This window comes from Oryctolagus cuniculus, chromosome 5 (genome assembly GCF_964237555.1).
Source record: "Oryctolagus cuniculus chromosome 5, mOryCun1.1, whole genome shotgun sequence".
In the NCBI taxonomy this organism is placed as follows: domain Eukaryota; kingdom Metazoa; phylum Chordata; class Mammalia; order Lagomorpha; family Leporidae; genus Oryctolagus; species Oryctolagus cuniculus.
The window spans coordinates 62,166,254-62,189,503 of NC_091436.1; the positions used below are offsets into that span (position 1 = coordinate 62,166,254).

At 49.4% G+C, this 23,250-nt stretch overlaps 1 protein-coding gene across 1 annotated transcript in view; it reads right to left on the minus strand.

Annotated features, from left to right (window-relative positions):
- LOC100346633 (uncharacterized) overlaps window positions 1–23,250 on the minus strand; it is a 172,841-nt gene that overhangs the window by 126,349 nt on the left and 23,242 nt on the right. The window contains exons 10-13 of the mRNA XM_070073713.1: window positions 21,760–21,924; window positions 9,542–9,654; window positions 9,047–9,185; window positions 8,177–8,359 (exon numbers count right to left, since the gene is read on the minus strand). Of these exons, the coding sequence (XP_069929814.1) occupies window positions 8,177–8,359; window positions 9,047–9,185; window positions 9,542–9,654; window positions 21,760–21,924 (600 nt within the window). The remainder of the gene's footprint in view (window positions 1–8,176; window positions 8,360–9,046; window positions 9,186–9,541; window positions 9,655–21,759; window positions 21,925–23,250) is intronic.

Sequence of the window (23,250 nt, forward strand, 5' to 3'; positions counted from 1 at the left end):
GTTGGATTTCCAGCTTCTGTTTCCCACTCAGTTCCCTTCCAGTGCAGACCCCACGAAGCAGCACTAAGGACTCAAATAACTGGGTCCCTGACACCCACATGGAAGACCTGGGTTGGGTTGCTAGCTCCCAGCTCCAACCCTGACTACTGCAGGCATTTGAGGAGTGAACCAGCAGATGGGAGCTGTCTCTTCTCTCTCTCGGTCTCCATCTGTCTCTGTTTCTCTGTCGCTCCCTTGCTCTGCCACCAAAACACACATAAAATACATCCAGAACCTGACCATTTCTCACCATGCTCTCCTCTCAGACACATGGGCTCTGGTTTGGTGAATGCAATAGCCTCCTGGCTAGTCTCCCCGCGTTGGCCCGAGACCATCTTCAGGTCTGTGCCTAAGCCAGCAGCACGAGTGTCAAAATGTCCATCAAATCACATAACTTGTACACTCAGAGCCCTGCAAGGGCTTCCCTTCTCACTCATAGTCAGAAACAAAGTCCTCACAGTGGCCCACAAGGCCTGACAGAGCCTCCTCCCATCTCTCAAGGCTCCGTGTTCACCGCATTCTCCTGGGTGTACCCTGGTCACACTGAGCCCCTTGCCCTTTCTGCAACATTGCTGGGCATGGCCCTGCCTCAGGGCCTTTGCACTGGCTCTCTCCTGTGTGGCACTCTTTTTCCAAATGTCAAGGTAGGACTCTACTCAGTAAGGCCTTCCCTGACCACCTGATATCCAACAACTTTAATCTCCCATCACTAAGCCCCGGCTCTCTCTAGTGCCCTTTCCTATTTAGTGTCTCCTCACAGCACCTATGCTACCTTCCCAAGTCCACAAAGGTTAGGTCATTCTGTGATAAACCACCCCAAAGTTCAGTGACCTAACACTTAAATGGATTTATCACTCATGTCACTTGTGTATAACCTGCCACAGGACCCACTGCTCTCTAAGCAGCTGTCTGGCCACAGTGGCCCCATGACCCTGCCATGTCCCTCTGAGACCTCCATCTCGACAGGTGCCTCCCACCAGCCGCAGCAGGAGAAGGGAGGTAGAAGGTCAAGGACCAGCTCCAAAGTACTTTGGACCAGAAGTGACACATGCCATCTCTGCTCACAGCCCATTGGCCCAAGCTAGTCACAAGGTCCCAGCCTAATGCAAGTGGTGAGGAAGCCTTGGGAAGCATTAGTGCCAAACCACCTGGCATTCTATATAGGCTACTTGTTTTATAATGTCTGTCTCTCTCTAGGAATCAGTCCCATGACAGCAAGAAGTTGTGTTGGGTTTGTTGACCATGGTGTCCCCAGTTCCTAGAACAGTACCTGGTACATGGAGGGAACAGGTGTTTGGCCTAGAAGTTAAGAAACCCACATCCCATGTCTGAGTGCCTGGATTCAGAACACAGCTGCAGCTCCCGACTCTAGCTTTCTGCTAATGCAGACCCTGAGAGACGGGGTGACACCCAAGTAGTTGGGTTCTTGCCACCTCTGTGAGAGGCCTGGGTTGCACCCCAGCTCCTGGCTCTGAGCCCAGCTCAGCCCTGGCCATTGTGTGCATTTGATCCTGTTGTCACAGACTGGTAAGGGGCTCTCTCTATCTCTCATTCTCTCTTGGCCTCTCAAATAAATTGTTTCTAAAGTTCATGGAAAATGGAAACAAAAGGTAGGTTTCTTTGGATGCCAAAACCTTCTAATCTCATGCAAAGTGTTTTTTTTTTTAATTTTTATTTTTTTGACAGGCAGAGTGGACAGTGAGAGAGAGAGACAGAGAGAAAGGTCTTCCTTTGCCGTTGGTTCACCCTCCAATGGCCGCCGCGGCCAGCGTGCTGCAGCTGGCGCACCGCGCTGATCCGATGACAGGAGCCATGTACTTATCCTGGTCTCCCATGGGGTGCAGGGCCCAAGCACTTGGTCCATCCTCCACTGCACTCCCTGGCCACAGCAGAGAGCTGGCCTGGAAGAGGGGCAACCGGGACAGAATCCGGTGCCCCGACCGGGACTAGAACCTGAGGTGCTGATCGTGCAAGGTGGAGGATTAGCCTAGTGGGCCGCGGCACCAGTCTAAAGTGTTTTTATAATATGAATTGTTCATGAACTTTTTGAAGACCCCCTCATAGACATGGATTTCAAAAGAGAGGTGATCTTTGAATGGCTTCTGCAACCACAGTAGAGATTTACCAAGGAGAGAGAAGATTTGTGTGGGTTGAAATGTGGCTTCTGTATAAAACCTATAGCAGGGGTAAAGGTTTGACTTAGCAGTGGAGACCCCGAATGGGAAGGCAGCATCCTACATTGCAGTCCCTGGGTTCTGACTCCAGTCCTGACTCAGGCGTCTGCTAACGAGGACCCTGGGAAGCAGTGGCAATGGACAAAGTGATTGGGTTCCTGCCACCAATGTGGGCAACCGGACTGAGTTCCCAGTGCCAGCCATTGTAGGTATTTTGGGAGTGAATTAGTGGATGGGAGTCTCTTTGTGTGTCTTTCTCTGTGTCTCAAATAAATAAATGAAAATTATATATATAAATATATATACACCCCAGATTTTGAAGACTTTTGACAAAAACATATACTGCATAATTGGCTTCTTAATACTGATTACATAAGGAAAGGGTGCTATCTTGCATAAATTTGGTTACATTATTAACATTAATTTCATATGTTCCCTTATACTTTTAAAAATGTATCTACTAAATCCTTGAATTATGTATGTGGCACACATTGTATTTCTACAGGACACTGCTGCTCCAGGCATGACCAGCAGGAGAGGGGCCACACCAGGTTAGAATTGGATTGATCTAGTGGCTAAATATTTTTCATATTGGCAATCTAGCATCTTTCAAGAAGATAAAATTCATATTAAGCTCTTATTGAGGAATAAACTTTCTAGAGACAGTGACAAAAATATTGCAAAAGTGTCAACAATAGTCTTAAAATGAAGGCACTTGCAACTTGTTCTCAAAGAAAGGAGCATGGGGCTGGTGCTGTGGCACAGCAGGTTAACGTCCTGGCCTGAAATACTGGCATCCCATATGGGTGCTGGTTTTGGTCCTGGCTGCTCCACTTCCGATCCAGCTCTCTGCTATGGCCTGGGAAAGCAGTAGAAGATGGCCCAAGTCCCTGGGCCCCTGCACCCACGTGGGAGACCTGGAAGAAGCTCCTGGCTCCTGGCTTCAGATTGGTGCAACTCTGGCCTTTGCAGCCAATTGGGGAGTGAACCAGTGGATGGAAGACCTCTCTTTCTCTCTCTCTCTCTCTGCCTCTCCTTCTCTCTCTGTGTAACTCTGACTTTCAAATAAATAAATAAATTTCTTTAAAAAAAGAAGAAAGGAACTTAACACATTTGTCTCATTGGTCTTTTGTCAGGCAGTGTTTAACTTCTATACACTGTATAAAAAATATGTTCAACCGTCAGGTTGATGTACAATGTAATACTTTATCCATTTTAGTATTTTCTTTTTTGTTCTAGTACCGTTGGTTGAACTCTGTGATTAACACACAATTATTCTTAGGTGTTTACATTTTAACTGAAAAGTGATCCCTGTTAGGAATTTGGAAAACATTATGTTGTGTGAAATGAGCCAATCCCAAAGGGACAAATACCACTTGTTCTCCTTGATAGGTGACAACTAACTGAGCACCAAAAAGGAAACCTGTTAAAGTGAAATGAACACTATGAGAAACGGTGACTTGATCAGCCCTCACCCTGACTGTTGATGAGCAGCTTAATATGTTATCCCTCTTAGTATTTTTTTTATTCTACTTAATACTTTTGGTTGAATACTGTAATCAATACACAATTCTTCTTAAGTGCTGAAACTTAACTGAAAAGTGATCGCTGTTAAATATAAGAGTGGGAATAAGAGAGGGAAGAGATGTGCAATTCGGGACATGCTCAAGCTGACTTACCTCAAATGGTAGAGTTAGAAACATACCAGGGGATTCGAATTCAATCCCATCGAGGTGGCATGTACCAATGCCATCTCACTAGTCCCAGTGATCAATTTCTGTTCACAACTGATTGTAATGATAGGACTAGGAACCAAAGGGATCACACAAACAAGAATAGTGTCTGCAAATACTAGCTGATAGAATCAAAAAGGGAGAGAATGATCCAACATGGGAAGTGAGATACTCAGCAGACCCATAGAATGGCAAATGTCCTAACAGCACTCTGGCCTCATAATCAGCCCTTAAGGCATGTGGATCTGGCTGAAATGCCCATGAGAGTATTTCAGGCATGGAAACCAAGACACTCTGGTGTCGCTCCCCCTCTTCATGGAGGAACGACACTAAACCCTGCCTAGGCTTCATACCCGAGTCACGGCACCATTATGTCGCTCCCCCTCTTCGTGGAGGAACGACACAGGACCCTGCGCTGTTCTTTCGTCTGCTCAGCCCTCCCCGGGTTTGCTGTTGGTTCTTCCCGGGTTGGCTACTATCCCTTCCACCTCCGTGGAAGGGCAGTTCCCCCTGGCCACATTCCCCACTTCCGCAGGGGAGCGGCACACCGCCGGCCGGCTCTCTGGGGGCTGCACAGGTGTTCCCCTTAGATGTTCCTGGTGAATGCCGTCTCTCTCCTCCTTTATAGTCCTCCTCCGCCAATCCTAACTCGGCTGCCCACACGCTCTCCTCCAATCAGTAGCAAGTCCTACAGTTTATTGGTTGAACTGGAGGCAGCTGTGCGGAAGCTGTTTACTTCTCTCCCAGCGCCATTGTGGGAGAGCAGATGCATAGAATAAGTCTTAATTCCAGTAACTCAGTCTAGTCCGGTTTGCTCCCCACAGATCCCCCTTTCTTTTTATTTTTGGCGTTGATACGCGCCTGTCTTCGGTGTCCCGCGGCACACACTCTGCTCTACTTGCTAGAGTTGCTACAGGTTCTTACAAGTCCTATCAATCAGGCAAACCGAATCCGGGTCCTCTCTTCGCCATGTTGTGAGGAGGTTTTTAGGCGCTGATGCGTGCCTGTGTTCGGTGACCTGCGGCTCACACTCTGGTCGAGCCGCCTGCTGGCTCCCAGTTCTTCACTCCTAAGTTTCCTATCCGTCCTAGGTTTCCTATCCATCCTAGGTTTCCTATCCAAGCTAGGTTTCCTATCCGTCCTGGGTTTCCTATCCGAGTCACGGCACCATTATGTCGCTCCCCCTCTTCATGGAGGAACGACACTAAACCCTGCCTAGGCTTCATACCCGAGTCACGGCACCATTATGTCGCTCCCCCTCTTCGTGGAGGAACGACACAGGACCCTGCGCTGTTCTTTCGTCTGCTCGGCCCTCCCCGGGTTTGCTGTTGGTTCTTCCCGGGTTGGCTACTATCCCTTCCACCTCCGTGGAAGGGCAGTTCCCCCTGGCCACATTCCCCACTTCCGCAGGGGAGCGGCACACCGCCGGCCGGCTCTCTGGGGGCTGCACAGGTGTTCCCCTTAGATGTTCCTGGTGAATGCCGTCTCTCTCCTCCTTTATAGTCCTCCTCCGCCAATCCTAACTCGGCTGCCCACACGCTTTCCTCCAATCAGTAGCAAGTCCTACAGTTTATTGGTTGAACTGGAGGCAGCTGTGCGGAAGCTGTTTACTTCTCTCCCAGTGCCATATTGTGGGAGAGCAGATGCATAGAATAAGTCTTAATTCCAGTAACTCAGTCTAGTCCGGTTTGCTCCCACACTCTGGGGGCAAAAAAAAAAAAAAAAAAAAAACACTAAATGAAAGATCTCCACGAGTGAGATCCCAGTGGAACGAATGGGTCATCACAATAGGTCTGATCTGATTTCATCATCATTTAAAAAATCATCTATTATTTTTCACTTTTTTTTTTTTTGACAGGCAGAGTGGACAGTGAGAGAGAAAGACAGAGAGAAAGGTCTTCCTTTTGCCGTTGGTTCACCCTCCAATGGCCGCTGCAGCCCTGGCGCGCTGCGGCCGGCGCACCGTGCTGATCCGATGGCAGGAGCCAGGTACTTATCCTGGTCTCCCATGGGGTGCAGGGCCCAAGCACCTGGGCCATCCTCCACTGCACTCCCTGGCCACAGCAGAGAGCTGGCCTGGAAGAGGGGCAACCGGGACAGAATCCGATGCCCCGACCGGGACTAGAACCCAGAGTGCCAGCGCCACAAGGCAGAGGATTAGCCTAGTGAGCCGCGGTGCCGGCCTATTTTTCACTTTATGTGTCTGTGTGGGAGCAAACTGTTGTAATCTTTACTTAATGTATGCTAAACTGATCTTCTGTATATAAAGAGAATCGAAAATGAATCTTGATGTGATTGGAAGGGGAGAGGGAGTGGGAAAGGGGAGGGTTGAGGGTGGGAGGCACGTTATGGGGGGAAACCATTGTAATCCATAAGCCATACTTTGGAAATTTATATTCATTAAATAAAAGTTTTTAAAAAAAAAGAATGGGTCATCAGAGAAGGAGGTACCTTTCTCTGAAGGGAGGAGAGAACTTCCACTTTGACCATGGCCTTGTCTAAATATGATCAGAGTCGGTGAACTCAGGGGGCTTCTCTAGCCTTGGCAGCTCATGACAAGAGCCTAGGGTGATTACTGAGGCCATAAACAAGAGTGTCAATTTGTTAAGTCAACATCAGGAGTCACTGTGCACTTACTCCTCATGTAGGATCTCTGTCCTTAGTGTGCTATACATTGAGATTTAATGCTATAACTAGTACTCAAACAGTATTTTTCACTTTATGTTTCTGTGTGGGAGCAAACTGTTGAAATCTTTACTAAATGTATGCTAAACTGATCTTCTGTATATAAAGAGAATAGAAAATGAATCTTGATGTGAATGGAAATTGATCTTCTGTATATAAAGAGAATTGAAAATGAATCTTGATGTGAATGGAGGAGGAGAGGGAGCGGGAGAGGGGAGGGTTGCGGGTGGGAGGGAAGTTATGGGTGGGGAGCCATTGTAATCCACAAGCTGTACTTTGGAAATTTATATTCATTAAACAAAAGTTAAAAAAAAATATGTTCAAGAGACATCAAAAGCGTCAAAGGACAAACTGGTTGTTGGCAGAATAAATGACTTCTTATTGTTGATCTCTTTCCATTTTTTCTGCCTTTGTTTTTCTCATTCGGGCTTGGAAGACAGAACAAGGTCCCTGTGGCAATGCCAAGGTCTCACGAGGGCCTGTCTGTCGGGGCAGCTGCTTCTCAGGCTGGGACAACAGAAAGGGCCCCTCACACTCCCTTCACTATGAAGTCAACGGACCAGCAGCTGAAATGTTTTCCTGCCTACTGCGGCCCCCGGAGTGCTTTCTTCCTGTGTCCCACTATAAGATGGACACGGCATTTTATTGTGGCTAAAAAAGCCATTTCCCCTTTTGCTACTGTGTTAAGTTTATATTTACTTTTGAGAGGCACAGAGATCGGTGGGGTGGTGTGGTGCAGACAGAATTCATTAGTTCCCATGCATTTGTTCACTTGCCAAATGCCTACGACAGCCAGCGCTAGCGCTGGGTAGAACTCAATCCAGGTCTCCTGTGTGGATGGCAGGACCTCATGACATCAGCCAGGGTCCTCATTGGGAGGGAGCCGGAATCAGCAGCTGGAGGAAGGTTCAAACCCAGGTATTTCCACATGCAATGCAGTCCTGTTAACTGGCCATTTCACTGCTAGGCCAAGTGTCCACCCCTCTATAATTTTTTAGAAAGCCTTTTTGCTAAGAACACCCCATCAGGGCCGACACTGTGATACAGCAGATTAAGCTGCTGCCTACAGCACCGGCATCCCATATGAGCATCAGTTCAAGCTCCAGCTGTTCCACTTCTGATCCAGCTTCCTGCTAGTGCACCTGGGAAAGCAGTGGAAGAGTCCCAAGTGTTTGGGCCTCTGCTCCCATATGGGAGACCAGAAAGAAGCTCCTGGCTCCAGGTCTCTCTCCCTCTCCCTCTCCCTCTCCCTCTCCCTCTCCCTCTCCCTCTCCCTCCCTGCTCCCATATGGGAGACCAGAAAGAAGCTCCTGGCTCCAGGTCTCTCTCTCTCTCTCTCTCTCTCTCTCTCTCTCTCCCTCTCCCTCTCCCTCTCTCTGTAACTCTGCCTTTCAAATAAATAAAATAAATCTTAAAAATAAGAAAAATGACACCCACTACCACTACCACCTGTTACTCCATCATGTTATCGGATTCCAGGTGTTAGGAAAAAAATGGCTTGGGAGATGGGACTCATCAGGAAGAAAAACTGACAGAATACCTCACCTTGTGCTCGGCAGAGGACCCGCGGCCTTGCAAGGCGCCCAAGCCTTCTTTGGCCACGTTTGCCCAGCAACTGTCTTCCGTGGTGGGGACCATGTCCCCTGAAGCCACAGTAAGGCCTGAAGTGTTGATGGTCAAGGTTCGCTCCACGGATCTGAAATAGTTCAGAATTCCCAAGCAGATGCGCTGAAACAGAGAAGGAACAGAATCAGGACACTGCCCTATGCCTCGTCCCAGCCTACAGAGCGACGCTGGATGGGGGCCTCAAGGGTGGCAGGTCACCCCTGCCGTGGAGAGAGGAGTGCACCACTCCAGAAAGGGGCTGAGTTCATGGGAAACCTCAGAACAAAGAGCAAAAGTATAGAAACGCATTGCACTGGAATAGCAGGCAAGCACCTGATCTTGGGATATGGTTTGTCCCCCAGGGTGTTGCGTCTTGGAAGCTTGGTCCCCAGTGTGTTAAGGTGAGAGGCAGTAGACCCTCCACACGGTGGGGCCTGGGGGAGGTGGGGGTGCTGCCCTTGGAAGGGATTAATGCAGTCCTCATGGACCCTGGTTAGTTCCCTTGAGAGTGAGTTGCTATCAAACAGTGAAACTGCTCTCTGAACCTGCGTCTGGCTTCCTTTATCGCCATGTCATCTCTTCCTGTTGCACACACTCCCACTGTGGGTGATATGCCGATGCCATTGCCTGTGAGGCCCTCAGCAGCGCCAAGCCAATGCCCTACCATGCCCTTGACACTCTCAGGCTGTGAGCTTATAAATAAACCTCCTTTCTTTACAAATTACCCAGCCTCAGGCATTCTGTTCTAGCAACAGAAAACAGACAACCAGACATTCCAGGTGCTTAAAACCAGTGTGGGGGGCCACCCACCTGCAGCTCCCTGATCCGCAGGTGGCGCAGATACAGAAAGGACAAGTAGGCCCCTCTCATCAGGACAGGATCCCGTGCACCGGGCTCAGCCCCCTCATCATCCAGGCCCAGCAGTTGTAGGGTCATTGCGTAGTTGTACCTTGAGCAGGCAGTAGAAAGATAACACAGACCTTGCATCTCAAAGCGGTTCAAAAAGTTCACCTACACAAATGCAAGACCATTTCATAACAGCTGCCCTTCACAAATGCACTGGAGGGAAAATCATCACTCTAGAAATACAACAAGACATTTCTCTTAGCAATTACTCTTGTTAAAGACCCAGTCTTAGAGTGAAACATTAATTTAGTTGTCTGACCTGTTTTAACAGCCTTGCTTGCATTCTGACTTCAAATGTATTTGAGTTAACATGGAAGCTACATATTAATCAGTCACTCAACTTTCCCCCGGCGTTCTAATCCATTTCCCCCAGTCACCAATAAAATGATTTAATTTTACCCTGTCTCTTCTCTCTGCTTGACAGGCCTATCAGTCCATTGGCTGGGACTCCTTTGAGCTAGTTCATTTTCATTTTGTTCCACAGAAAGGTCATCATCCTTTGTGTTTCCATTCTGTTAAAACATTAGCATTAGTTTAATTACATAAGCACTTGCAGTATTATTAACAAATCATAGTTGAGTCATTGCAAAATTAAACCTCATGAGCCAGAGCAAATTTAGACAAATAAGTAGAAGAGCATCTTGACGCATTTCACGCTGACATAGGAAAATCTGGATGCTGGGGCAGGAGTCTGACCCAGTGGGTGAGATGTTGGCTGGGTTGGACTGCCCATATCCGCTATCAGAGCACCTGGGTTCAATTCCTGGCTGTGCTTCTGTGGGGAGCAACTGGGAGCAACTCGGACTAGACTAAGTTACTGGAATTAAGACTTATTCTATGCATCTGCTCTCCCACAATATGGCGCTGGGAGAGGCGAAAACAGCTTCTACACAGCTGCCTCCAGTTCAACCAGTGAACTGTAGGACCTGCTCCTGATTGGAGGAGAGCAGCGTACTCGGCATGTGGGTAGCAGAGTTGGGATTGGTGGAAGAGGACTATAAAGGAGGAGAGAGACAACATGCACCAGGAACATCTATCTGAAGGAACACCTGTGCAGCCCCCGAGAGAGCCGGCCGGCGGTGTGCCGCTCCCCCGCGGAAGTGGGGAATGTGGCAGGGGGAACCGCCCTTCCACGGAGGTGGAAGGGACGGTAGCCAACCCGGGAAGAACCAGCAGCAAACCCGGGGAGGGCCGAGCAGACAAAAGAACAGCGCAGGGTCCTGTGTCGTTCCTCCATGAAGACGGGGAGCGACATAATGGTGCCGTGACTCGGATAGGAAGCCCAGGCAGGGTCTAGTATCACTCCTCCACAAAGACGGGGAGCGACATAATGGTGCCGTGACTCGGATAGGAAACCTAGGAGGGAAGAAACGGGAAGAAGTGGGAAAATACCGGAGAGAGAGACTAGCAAAGAGCCTAGGGAAAAGCCGGACGAAAAAGGTGCCGGAAGAAGCTATTGAAAGCCTAGGCATAGACTCGGATACGGACTACAGGGGGAAGCTGGGAGAAATCTCTAAGGTCGAAAGCGAAAGTGAAAGCTAGAACAAACAGACTCGGATACGGACTGTGGGGAGAAGCCAGGAGAAATGAGGGAGGAATATTGTTGGAAGAAAACTTAGGGAAACATACCGGGTAGAGAAAAAAGTTAGGGAAATTGAAGCTGCGGGGGCAGGCCGAGGCGGAAACGTAAGCCAGCTTGGAATTCTTTAAGTCAGCCCAGGGAGCAAAAGGCGAAAAGTTAAACCAGAGGCGGAAACGTGGGCCAGGTTGGAATCCGTTAGATTAGCCTGGGGAGCAAAAGACGGGAAGCCAAACCATAAGGCGGAGACGTGTAAGCTATAGGTTGAATTCGCCAGGTTAGCCCGGGGAACTTGGATTGAATAATGGTGGCGGAAACGTGAGCTACACTGTGTGACTCGCGGAGGCCGCCGCGTGCAGAGAGAGCGCGCGGGGCGTGAATAGATAGGGAACGTGGGGCTAGCGCGAGGCCGTGGTGTGGGCGCGAGGGGGCGCGGAGACCGCGGAGTGCGTGCGCGAAGCCGGGAAGCCGCGCAGATGAGAGAAGTGCGGGCTGAAGCGGCTCAGAGCCGGGAAGCCGCCGAGAAGCAGCCTCGGGGCGGGCGCCGGGAAGCCGCGGGGATAAGAGAAACAGACATTTAGAAGTAAAATGAGAGAAATGGGAATGCTGGAAGATAGAAGTAAAATGGGAGAGATAGGAATGCCCGGAGATAGAGAAATAGAGAAAAGTAAGGCCTCCCCACAACACAGCAATGAGAGAGCTTGGATTCGGTCTGCCTGATTAGGGAGGTGGTGAGCACCTGCGGGAGGCTAGCAGCTTATGCGCTGCAGGTCACCGAAGACAGGCATGAATTAACATCAATAAGTCTCCCCACAATACCGCAATGAGAAGGCTTGGATTCGGTCTGCCTGATTAGTAAGGTGATAAGCACCAGCAGGCAGCTCGACCAGAGTATGAGCTGCAGGTCACCGAAGATACGCACAAATCGACACCAATAAGTCTCCCCACAATACGGCAATGAGAAGGCTTGGATTCGGTTTGCCTGATTGGTAGGGCTTGTGAGCACCTGCAGGCAGTTCTAGCAGAGCAGAGCATGCGCTGCAGGGCACCGAATACAGGCACGCATCAGCGGCTAAAAACCTCCTCACAGCATGGCAAAGAGAGGACCTGGACTCGGTTTGCCTGATTGGTAGGGCTTGTGAGCACCTGTGGGCAACTCTAGCAAGCAGAGCAGAGTGTGTGCCACGGGGCACCGAAGACAGGCACGTATCAACGCCAGAAATAAAAAGAAAGGGGGATCTGTGGGGAGCAACTGGGAGCAACTCGGACTAGACTAAGTTACTGGAATTAAGACTTATTCTATGCATCTGCTCTCCCACAATATGGCGCTGGGAGAGGCGAAAACAGCTTCTACACAGCTGCCTCCAGTTCAACCAGTGAACTGTAGGACCTGCTCCTGATTGGAGGAGAGCAGCATACTCGGCGTGTGGGTAGCAGAGTTAGGATTGGTGGAAGAGGACTATAAAGGAGGAGAGAGACAACATGCACCAGGAACATCTATCTGAAGGAACACCTGTGCAGCCCCCAGAGAGCCGGCTGGCGGTGTGCCGCTCCCCCGCGGAAGTGGGGAATGTGGCAGGGGGAACCGCCCTTCCACGGAGGTGGAAGGGACGGTAGCCAACCCGGGAAGAACCAGCAGCAAACCCGGGGAGGGCCGAGCAGACAAAAGAACAGCGCAGGGTCCTGTGTCGTTCCTCCATGAAGACGGGGAGCGACATGCTTCCAATTCCAGAGTCCTGCTAAAGTACACTTGGGGAGGTGGTGGTGATGGCTCGAGTAGTTGGGTTTCTTGGGCTTCTGCCACCCATGTGGGAGACCTACGTTGAGTTCTGGGTTCTAGCTGGTGCCTGGCCCAAATGCCACTGTAGGAATTTGAGGAGTGAGTCAGCAGATGGGAGCTCTGTGTGTGTGCTTGCCTGTCCCTCTGTCTCTCTGCTGCTCAAATAAATAAATGAAAATCCAGATTTATACTATAAATGAGGGGTCACTGTTTACTTACCAAGACTTTGTTTGATGGAAGTATTAACATTTCTTAAGTAGCAGCCACCCCCTTTTATGGGATTCGCTTTACAAAAGGTGGATACACACTTTTTTTTTTTTCAAGAACGTGTATGTTTGGAACCCCAAACCTCTCTAGTCTGGACTTGTTCTATGTAGACAGAGATCAATGCATTAGAACCCTCTGCTCCTTAGTGATATGATTTAGTTGAAAGTCTTGAGCCTATTTCCATGCTTGCAACTTGGCATGATGGAGGAAAACGATAAGCTGTTGTGACAATGTGTGGAGGCTGCATCTGCTGGGCCCCAGGAGAGATGGAGCTGAGCCCCCACCCACACCCTCCCAGGACACCCTGGAACGCAGCTGCCACACGGGCTCTGGACTAGATTCCCATCTTCTGCAACCCTGGGTGATTTTATCTTTCCAAGGTCAACAGCCCAGCCGAATGTTAAAAATACAGTCTCGGAGCTGGCGCCGCAGCTCACTAGGCTAATCCTCCGCCTAGCGGCGCCAGCACACCGGGTTATAGTCCCGGTTATAGTGCCTGATTCTGTCCCGGTTGCCCCTCTTCCAGGCCAGCTCTCTGCCGTGGCCCGGGAGTGCGGTGGAGGATGGCCCAAGTGTTTGGGCCCTGCACCCACATGGGAGACCAGAATGAGCACCTGGCTCCTGCCATCGGATCAGCGCGGTGCGCCGGCCACGGTGGCCACTGGAGGGTGAACCAACGGCAAAGGAAGACCTTTCTCTCTGTCTCTCTCTCTCACTGTCCACTCTGCCTGTCAAAAAATTAAAAAAAAAAAATACAGTCTCAGGGCCAGTGCTCTGGCGTAGTGGGTTAACCTGCTGCCTGCAGTGCTGGCATCCCATATGGGCGCCGGTTCAAGTCCTGGCTGCTCCATGTCGCATTCAGCTCTCTGCTATGGCCTAGGAAATCAGTAGAAGGTGGTCCAACTCCTTGGGCCCCTGCACCCACATGGGAGACCTGGAAGAAGCTCCTGGCTCCTGGCTTCAGATCAGCACAGCTCTGGCTGGTGTGGCCAGTTAGGGAGTGAACCAGCAAATGGAAGACCTCCCTCTCTCTCTCTCTCTCGCTCTCTCTCTCTCTCTCTCTGTCTCTGTCTTTCCTTCTCTCTCTGGGTAACTCTGACTTTCAGATAAGTAAATAAATCTTAAAAAAAAAATACAGTTCCCCAGACACTACAGTAGGTCATCAGGTTCCACTGCAGGAAGCAGGACAGGGTGATTTTGACAGGGATGTTAGAAAGAACAGGTGAGAGGGCTACAGGTTGGCCGTTCTGCCTGCAGATAAAGTCAGCTCCCGCCTGCTGCAGGTCAGTGTGCACATCAGAGCATTTCTGGGCAAACTTCCCAGAGCACTAGGGCTGGAAAGGACACTGGGAGGTGGCGTGGAGCTCTCCTGCCCCTTACAACAGAAACAGAAGATCATCATCCCAAAGTGAAGAAAATTGCTACTATTTAAAAACAGTCTCAGGACAGCATGAGCACCCTCTGCAAGTTGACAATGCTGTTGAACTTGGGGAGGAGCTCTATGGAGCCCCCTGCCTTCCGGCCTGGCAAGAACTCAGGCTGCAACTCCCCATCAGACAGTCTGATGTGGTCCCAGGGGGAAAACTCTAACCCGCATCCTTTCTCGGATGGGGTGGTGACGTTTTCAGCTGCTCCTCAAATGACCAGAATTACATGGGAAGGGACAGAAGGTGACATGAGGTTACGAGGAAGGACATTTGAAGGAGTGACTGAGCGAGCCACATAAGTACTGGCTGACGGGCAGATTTTCAGGAAGGAAGGGGCACAGCCGGCCGGGACGAGGAAAGGGAGCGAGCCCAGCCTCCTCGGGGAAATGAGAACCAAACACAGCCCAAAAAGGAAAACTGCACAGGAAGTACCCAAAGCCCACGGGTGTGTTCTCCTAAGGGAGCTGCAGACAGGCAGGTGAGCAGCCGTCTGTGTTTGTTCCTTCTTGCCAGGTCGCCAAATCCTTTGACCTTTCTCTGCCTCTGCCTGGGTCTTCATCAGCATGGCTAAACTCATATATGTTGACAGGTCAGAGAGTCCCACTGACTGCAAATCTCTCCCACCCCCCCATGCCCCGGGAAGTTGTCAGGGACAGTGGATTAGGAGATAGGGTGGGAGGAATGATTAGAGGAAAAGTAAATCTAGCATGCATTTCCCAGCCCCAAAACTTGCAGGAAACAAGGGTGAGAAGGATACAGAGGGAATATTAACAACAGTGTGTGTTATTTGGGGTGGCACCAACAACAGGCGAGTTTTATTTTCTGCAATTCACAACATTTTCTATTGTCATTAACAAGGGTTCATTTTTAATCGTAAATGTGGGGTGAGCATTTGGCCTGGTGGTTAACTTGCTGGCCGGGACGCCCACATCCCAGATCAGAGGATCTAGGTTTGACTCACTCTGCTGCCGACTCCAGCTTCCCACTAATGCGCACCCTGGAAGGCAGCAAGTGACGGCTCAGGTACTTGGGTCCCTGCCATTGCCATGGGGGGCCTGGATTGAGTTCCCAGCTCCTGGTTTTGGACTGACCCAGCTCGTGGGCATTTGGAGAAGGAACCAGCAGATAGATGGGAATGTGCACTCTCTGTGTCTCTGTGCCTGTGAAATAAATGAAATTAATGCCTAAAAAAAATAAATGTACTGAGTTGGATGAGGAAACCCAGAAAAAAGGGTTTCTGCTCTCCTGTACTTTGTGCATACTAGAGTTCCCGTGGACACCACCACGTTAGTGAAAATGCATGTGTGCTCACTGGTTGCTTATTCCTGGAAACAGAGGGCAGGAGGAACATAGACAGGGAAGTACTGTGGCTGGCTCTGTCGGCCCTCCTTGGTGGGGACAGAGACAAGGCCGAGGAAATGGCTCTACCATGGACCCATGACTGTGCAGCCTGCAGAGAGCAGCTTCTGCCATTCACTCCATAAAGTTAAACAGTAGAGACCAACTCAAACCAGAACTTAGAAAACACAGAGGTTGACAGCAACATGGAATGACCGTGCACAGCTATTTTAATAAAGAGCTGATTCCTTTGGGGCAAAGTAAACTGATCCAACAGAGCACAGATTGCGAGTTTCCATCCAAGCCTAAATCGGTCATTCTTTCTTCTGATCAGGACAAGAGTTAAACAATTTCTTTTTCCAAAGGAATATCCAAACAGATGTGGTACATCTTGACCAGGGTCCCCTCTTGCTAGCTGTACATGAACAATTGTAAGATCATTTGGCATTTGTTCTTTCTTCCCCAAATCCATATCTTTTGTACATCTGGAATGAAAGTCGTGTTTACAAAGGAGAGGGGCCATCTTTCTGTGCTAGTGCTAAGGAAGAGGCCAATTCCAACTGTGATGGAAACATTGCAAGCATCATCAATGATCAGACAAATGGATTCAATGTTGAAATAGCTTTTTTGGGGAGACAGGTACTCTTGTGCAGTGGCTGGTGGGGGAATGATATAAATCATCTTGGCAGCATCTGTGAAAAACTCTTGAATGTGTATATTCTGTTACCCAGAAACTCTACCCCAAATACTCTGTGCATCCACTCTCAAGAAACACAGGCACAACAAAGTTCAGTTGGCACCACTGTTGACTCCAACAACCCACTAGGGTTGCTGCACAATCTGTAGTCAACAAGGAAATATTGCAAAACGTTTGTTTAAAAAAAAAAAAAAAGAGCAACAGAGACAGATCTTCAAGACATGTCGTTGTGTGGAAAAGCGAGTTGCCCAAAGACATGCACATGGTGTGACATATTGTTTCTATGGCAAACTAAAACAGGAAGTTACCCTGTGTATGGTTTATGGGGACAAGCATATGCATGTAAATGCAGACAAGAGGCCTGGAACAGCAACAGTGTTTCCCTCTGAGCAGATGGAAGGGATTGTATTCAAGGGCAAGGAAAATCAAAGGGGAAGTTCGCTTTGCACTTGCGTTCAAATGTTTTACAAGGAGGACACATTGATTTACTACTTCTGTGCTTTCAAATGAATTTTTAAAAGTTCCTCCGAGAGAAAAATGGTGGGGTTGGCGTTGTGGCCTAGTGGGTTAAGTCACCACTTGCAGGGCCGGCATCATAAGTGGGTGCTGGTTGGAGTTCTGGCTGCTCCACTTCTGATCCAGCTCCCTGCTAATGGGCCTGGGAAAGTAGTGGAGGATGGCCCAAGTCCTTGAACCCCTGAACCCACATGAGAGACTTGGTAGAAGCTCCTGGCTCCTGGCTTCAGCCTGGCCCAGCCCTAGCTGTTGTGGCCATTTGGGGAGTGAACCAGCAGATGGAAGATCTGTCTGTCTCTCCCTCTCTCTGTAACGTTGTCTTTAAAAAATTATTAAAAAAAGATAAAAATAGTAATTTTACAGTGGAGAAACTGAGAAACACCACAAATTTACCCAAGGGAGCAAAGCTGTCATCATCAGTGGTGTCATGTTGATGGCCCCTGAAAGGATGCAGCAAGAAGGGCATCTTGTCTCTGTGGCATTCCTCTTTCTCCAACTCAAAACCCCAGTGTAGCCACGAGAAAAACATCAGACAAGCTCACACCAGGGGACAGTCTGCAGGCTTGCTGGCCATTACTCCTAAAGACTGTCAAGATCATGACAACCCAGGAAAGAGTGAGAAATTGTCACACAGCAAGCAGCTGGTGTGGAGGTAGGGTGGAGATTAATGCAGTGTTGATCCCTGGGTAGGCTCCTGGGACAAAAACAGAACATTAGGGGCTGGCACTGTGGCATAGCAGGTAAAGCTGCTGCCTGCAGTGCTGGCATCCCATATGGATGCCAGTTCAAGTCCTGGCTGCTCCACTTCCGATCTAGCTCTCTGCTATGGTCTGGGAAAGCAGTAGAGGATGCCCCAAGTACTTGGGCCCCTGCACCCATGTCGGAGACCTGGAAGAAGCTCCTGGCTCCTGGCTTCGGATCAGCCCAGCTCCAGCCATTGCAGCCAATTGGGGAGTGAACCAGCAGATGGAAGACCTCTCTCTCTCTCTCTGTGTCTGTCTCTCTGCCTCTCCTTCTCTCTCTGTGTAACTGACTTTCAAATAAATAAACAAATCTTAAAAAAGAAACAGAACATTAGTGGAATAAGGGGGGCACTCCAGGTGCAGCTGCATCACAGGAGCGGCCCAGCCTGGGTTCCTGCAGCCTGACGAACGTAGCACAGTCAACTGTTTGATGTTAACAGGAGAAAGTCGGTGTGGGCTGTAGACGGGGAACTCTCTACTCCCTTTACAACTTCTCCGTAATCTCAACCTTTTCTAAACTTCAAGAAAAATTTAAAAGTCCTCCCCCACCCCGCCCCAAAAGAAGTGCTCAGAAGATGTTCTGATTTTCTCTCTCGGAGCCAGGGAGATGGACAGTCCCCAGCGGCTTGCTCTCCCCTGTGGAACGCTTTCTACCACCGGGTACCGGCTGTCACTGAATCAGAACGCTGAGGGACACACAGATGCTGAAATTCACACTTGACTGCCGTGGGCTTGCAAAGCAGCGACCAAAGACTCAGCCCCACATTCCTGCCACTTCGCCCAGCTGCCACATTTCTTACCTCATCCGAAATCTCATCCAACTGGAAGCCAGCCTCCAGAGTGGCTATCTGTTACCTCCGGGACTGGGATACAGCGCAAAGTGACAGAAATACTTGAGAAGGTCACAATTAACACCCGCAGGAAAATGTGACAGAAAGTGGGAAAGACTGGCTATTGCCTTCAACATTCTTTCCATAAACCCGGTGCTGTTTTCTGCTGCTCCAGGCTGGTTGCATTGCTGGCTCCTTCTCATTCACTAAGTTTCAGCTCAGATGCCCCTCTGTCCCCCACCAAGAGACCTAGGCTGACCTTTCTCTATCAAAGCGTGCCCCTCTGGAACGATACATAGTGGGCTAAGCCTCTGCCTGTGGCGCCAGCATCCCATATGGGCACCAACTCGAGTCCCGGTTGCTCCACTTCTAATCCAACTCTCTGCTGTGGCCTGGGAAAGCAGTGGAGGATGGTCCAAGTCCTTGGGACCCTGTACCCACCTGGGAGACTGGAAGAAACTTCTGGCTTCTGGCTTCGGATCAGCCCAGCTCTGGCCATTAAGGCCATTTGGGGGAGTGAACCAGCGAATGGAAGACTCTCTCTCTCTCTCTCTTTGTAATTCTGCTTCTCAAATAAATAAATAAATCTTTAAAAAAAATAGTGTGCCCTTCTCCACCTACTGTCCTCTGCCCCAGGCACCCACATGTTAGGGACACAGATTTGCTTCTTTGCACATTTGTTAGTGCATATTGGACCCAGGCTCAAGGTCTGGTCCATTTCTCTCCCTGAGCCCAGCACAATCCCTGGCACAAAGGCAGCGTTATGTTATAATCGCTGAACGAATGAGAAACTGAAAAGCTTCCATGAGCGCTAATATGTTGGGCGATTTGTGTATCTGTTTTCTGTATCATCTCTGGAATCTGAAAGTCTGCAGATATGCTAAGTCTCTTCATGGAGTCTCTACCACATGTCAACCCGAATCCACCATGCTCATAGCTTACTCCCTTCAGTCAATGCTAAGAACAACACTGACAAGTCAGCAAACTTCCAGAAGAAGCAGTCTCTTTCCTCTCTCTTTCTCTCCTTCCTCCCTTTTCCAGCTTAACTTTTTTTTAAGATTTATTTATTTATTTGAAAGGCAGAGTTACACAGAGAGAGAGGGAGAGGCAGAGAGAGGTCTTCCATCTGCTGGTTCACCTCCAGTTGGCCACTATGGCCAGAGCTGGGCTGATCTGAAGCCAGGAGCCAAGAGCTTCTTCCAGGTCTCCGACATGGGTGCAGGGGCCCAAGGACTTGGGCCTTCCTCTACTGCATTCCCAGGCCATAGCAGAGAGCTGGATCAGAAGTGGAGCAGCCAGGACTCGAAGTGGTACCTGAATGGAATGCTGGCACTGCAGGTGGTAGCCTTACCGGCTACGCCACAGTGCCGGCCCCTCAGCTTAGCTTTTGGAAAAGTACACCTGCACCAGGGTTTGGGGAAAGGCCAGCCTGCATCCCAGCAGCCCCAACTTCCCGCCTGCACCACAAGTGAAAGGAAGCAGCACAGAGATACCCGCAAGCAGGGCTGGCTCCCCTGCAGCTCTGCGCAGCTGGGCCAGGGGCTGCAGGAACCATCCCTGCTTCCACTCCTACCACAGTGTCTCATGCTGTCACCCGCACTGGGTGCTTTCTGCCACTCAGCACCTACTGGAGCCCTCACTTCCTGCTCTCACCATATGTCTTCTGCTTTTTACTGCCACAGTGGCCCTACCGAGGTCACCTCCTCTGCTCGCCAGGTGCCCAGGGGCAGTGCTACTCAGTCACACCCTGACCTCGTGGCTGCCACAGTTTCAACCATGAAGCCCCTCATCTCGTGCTCCATTCTCTGTTGCCTCGTTCCCCACCCCACCCCTGCCTCACATTTCCCGCCCTGCGAAATGCATATACTGTCATTTACTTAACCAGTCTCCTTTCTGGTGGACCTTTTGTTTGGTGCCATTGCTTTTTATTATTATTATTATGAGTAATGCTGAAATGAGCGTTCTTGCATACCTAACAGAAACAGAACTGTCATCCGCAAAATGCAAACCTTAAGTATTATACTCGTGTGGCCTTGCCCTTGTGCAAGTACTTCTGCAGGCCTCATTTCCTGGCACAATGTCCCACCTCATTTCTTTACAATATCTTCTGAAAAAAAAAATCCCTTGCTAGCCAAGGAATGACTTCCATTTCCAAACTGGCTGAATGCACTCAGCTTCTAACAGCGTCCATGCACATGTCCATCTGGGCTGGGCGAACTTGAGCACTGAAAGGCTTGCTCAGCCTGCGTGCCTGGAAAATGTCAATGCCGTGGTCCCTCACAGACCTTCTGTCCTCACCGCTTTCAAAACCTGCTTCCCGTCTCTTGTTTCACAGTAACTAAACAGAAGACTCCTCCTGGGGAAAGTAGATCTGTCGCTAGGGGGAAAATCTGTGACTTCATGATCACTTCTGCCACCAGCCCAAACCACCTCTATTCCGTGACGGAATCACCCAGGGGGCAGGTGATGGGGGGGGGGGTGGTGAAACACCGGAAGATCCACTTTTCCTTCAAGCTTGGTGACAAGCCTTTGACCAAGTCTATAGCCACTGGTTGATGTGGACTTTGGGGTAGAGGCTGCTGCCTTGGGTGGGTGTCAGGGACACAGTCAGAGCCTGAGGACCCACCCTGGGGGCAAGGAAAGCACACACTGCAGCATGCCCGACTTCAAAGCACATTTCTCCTCCTGCCCGGGGCTGCAGCTGCCTCCTGCATGTCCATCCCCAAGCTGACCATGTCCTCGGCTACTCGGATACGTCCCTGGCGGCGCCCTGGCCCCTGTGCCACATAGCGCATGGAAACACCACCAACAACCTCCTCCTCCTCCTTCTCTCTTCCTCTTGGTCAATTCCCCCTAACCCCCACCTCACTGACCCCCAGGGGTTGGACTCACCCTATTCTCTCAGCCAAGGAGGAAAAGAGATTTGGCTGATGGACCTGATACTTCTACCAGAACTACCCAGATAAAGGACATCAGGGCCAAACTGCCCAGGGCAACTAAAAGCAGAGTCGGAGTTTGGGGGTGCCACAGCTGACTGTGCCTCCCCTACCCATTTCCTCCTCCACTCCCCACTAGTCCCTGATGTTGGTCCCAGAAGCAGGAAAGTCAGATGTTTTTTAAATGTGCCAATGTTAGCACAAGGTCTTCCTGAAGGGTCACCTACATCCCAGTGGAATGGCAATGGCACAGGAAAAATGTGGCTGTGTCCGAACCCTCCAGGACACTGGCTGAGGACAGCATGTCACTGGCAGGCACATGCCAGCCAGGACCCTTAAAGGCTGGAGAGATCTGTGCTATGCCACACCCCAGCTGTATGACCGACTCACTGCCCCTCATCAGACTCTCTAGGTCCAGGAAAACCGCTCAAAGGAAATCGCCAAGGGCTACGCTCGGGTAGCAAGTTGAACAGAACAACACAAGGGTTGTTTCTTCCCCTGTACCTGGTAGAGACGGACGTTGCTGTAAATATTCTCCCAGATCTGGTCATAGCTGCGCTGAGGCACACCCTGGGCAGTCACGAAAGACGGGTGATGACGTGGCGCCAGCGTGGCTGTCTTTGCAGCGTGATCGCGAAGCGCTTGCATTACTTGCTCAGGGTCGGAAATCTCAGGCGGAACAGAGGAGGAGGAATGGTTAAGCAATGCAGCATTCCTTCTTCTCTGATCACATATGCGTGAGCAGAGGTGAAGTCCTAATGAGGCTGCATGCAGTTAAAAAATAAGATTAAACTCAAAAAATCTATAAAATTAAATTAAACTCAAATATTCTGACTCCCAAAATATCTCTGTTTATGCAACACTACATGCGTTCAAATATCCACAGCAACTCATTTAAAACTCCATGATAACCCCGTCCGGACAATAGCAGGTGCTCTCCTCAAAGCCTTGTGGCATCAGTGGAGACAGGCACACTCATCACATTGGGTGCAGACTGTGTTTGCTGTGGGCAAGCTGCCAGCGATGGAGGAGGAGGCTGCAGGGTAGCTCAGGCAGATCCCAGGCATCCTAAGGACACAGGCCAGGACTGACATCCCTGCAGGGGTCCTGGCTGATCCACTCACAGCACAGTGGATCAATCTCCCAAGAATACTAAGGGTGTTTCTCCTCAAATTGCTGTGATAGTACCTGGCAGATGGCCCCAGACTTCAAGTTCTACCTCAGTGATGCACATATCCTTCAGTCATTTCAATGTTACCAAGAACCTCAAAGATCGTGTATTCTAATCTCTGTCAACATCCCAGAAGCACTTTTGGCAGAAATAGAAAAATTCATCCTAAAATTAATATGGAATCTCAAGGGGTCCCAAATAGCCACAACAATTTTGAAAAAGAACAAAATTAGAACAGTCACACTTCCTGATTTCAAAAAATATTACAAAGTTGGAGTAATTAAAAAAAAAAAAGTGGTGCTGGCATAAAGACAGATGATGTTAACCAGTGGAACAGAATAGCAAGCCTAGAACTCAATCCTCAGATGTCTGGTCAGGGTGCCAAGCCCACTCAGGAAGGAGATGATAGTATCTTTGATGTATGATATCAAGAAAACTCAATATTAACATGCAAAATAATGAAGTCTTTCCTTTATCTTACACCACTTAAGAAATTGAACCAAAAAGGATTCAAGACAAATATAAAATCTAAAACTATAAATTTATTAGAAGAAAACATAGAGAGAAGCTTTATGACATTACACTTGGCAGTGATTTCATAGATATGATACCTAACACCCAGGCAACAAAAGCAAGAAGAGACAATTAAACTACATCAAAATTTACAAAAAAAACTTTTGTTCACCAAAGGAAATAATCAATACTTGGAAAAGGTAACTGATGGCATAGGGGGAAATCTTTGTAAATTATACTTATGATAAGTGTTTAGTAGTCAAAATATATGAACAACTCCTACAACTCAACAACAAAATAACTCACCAAGA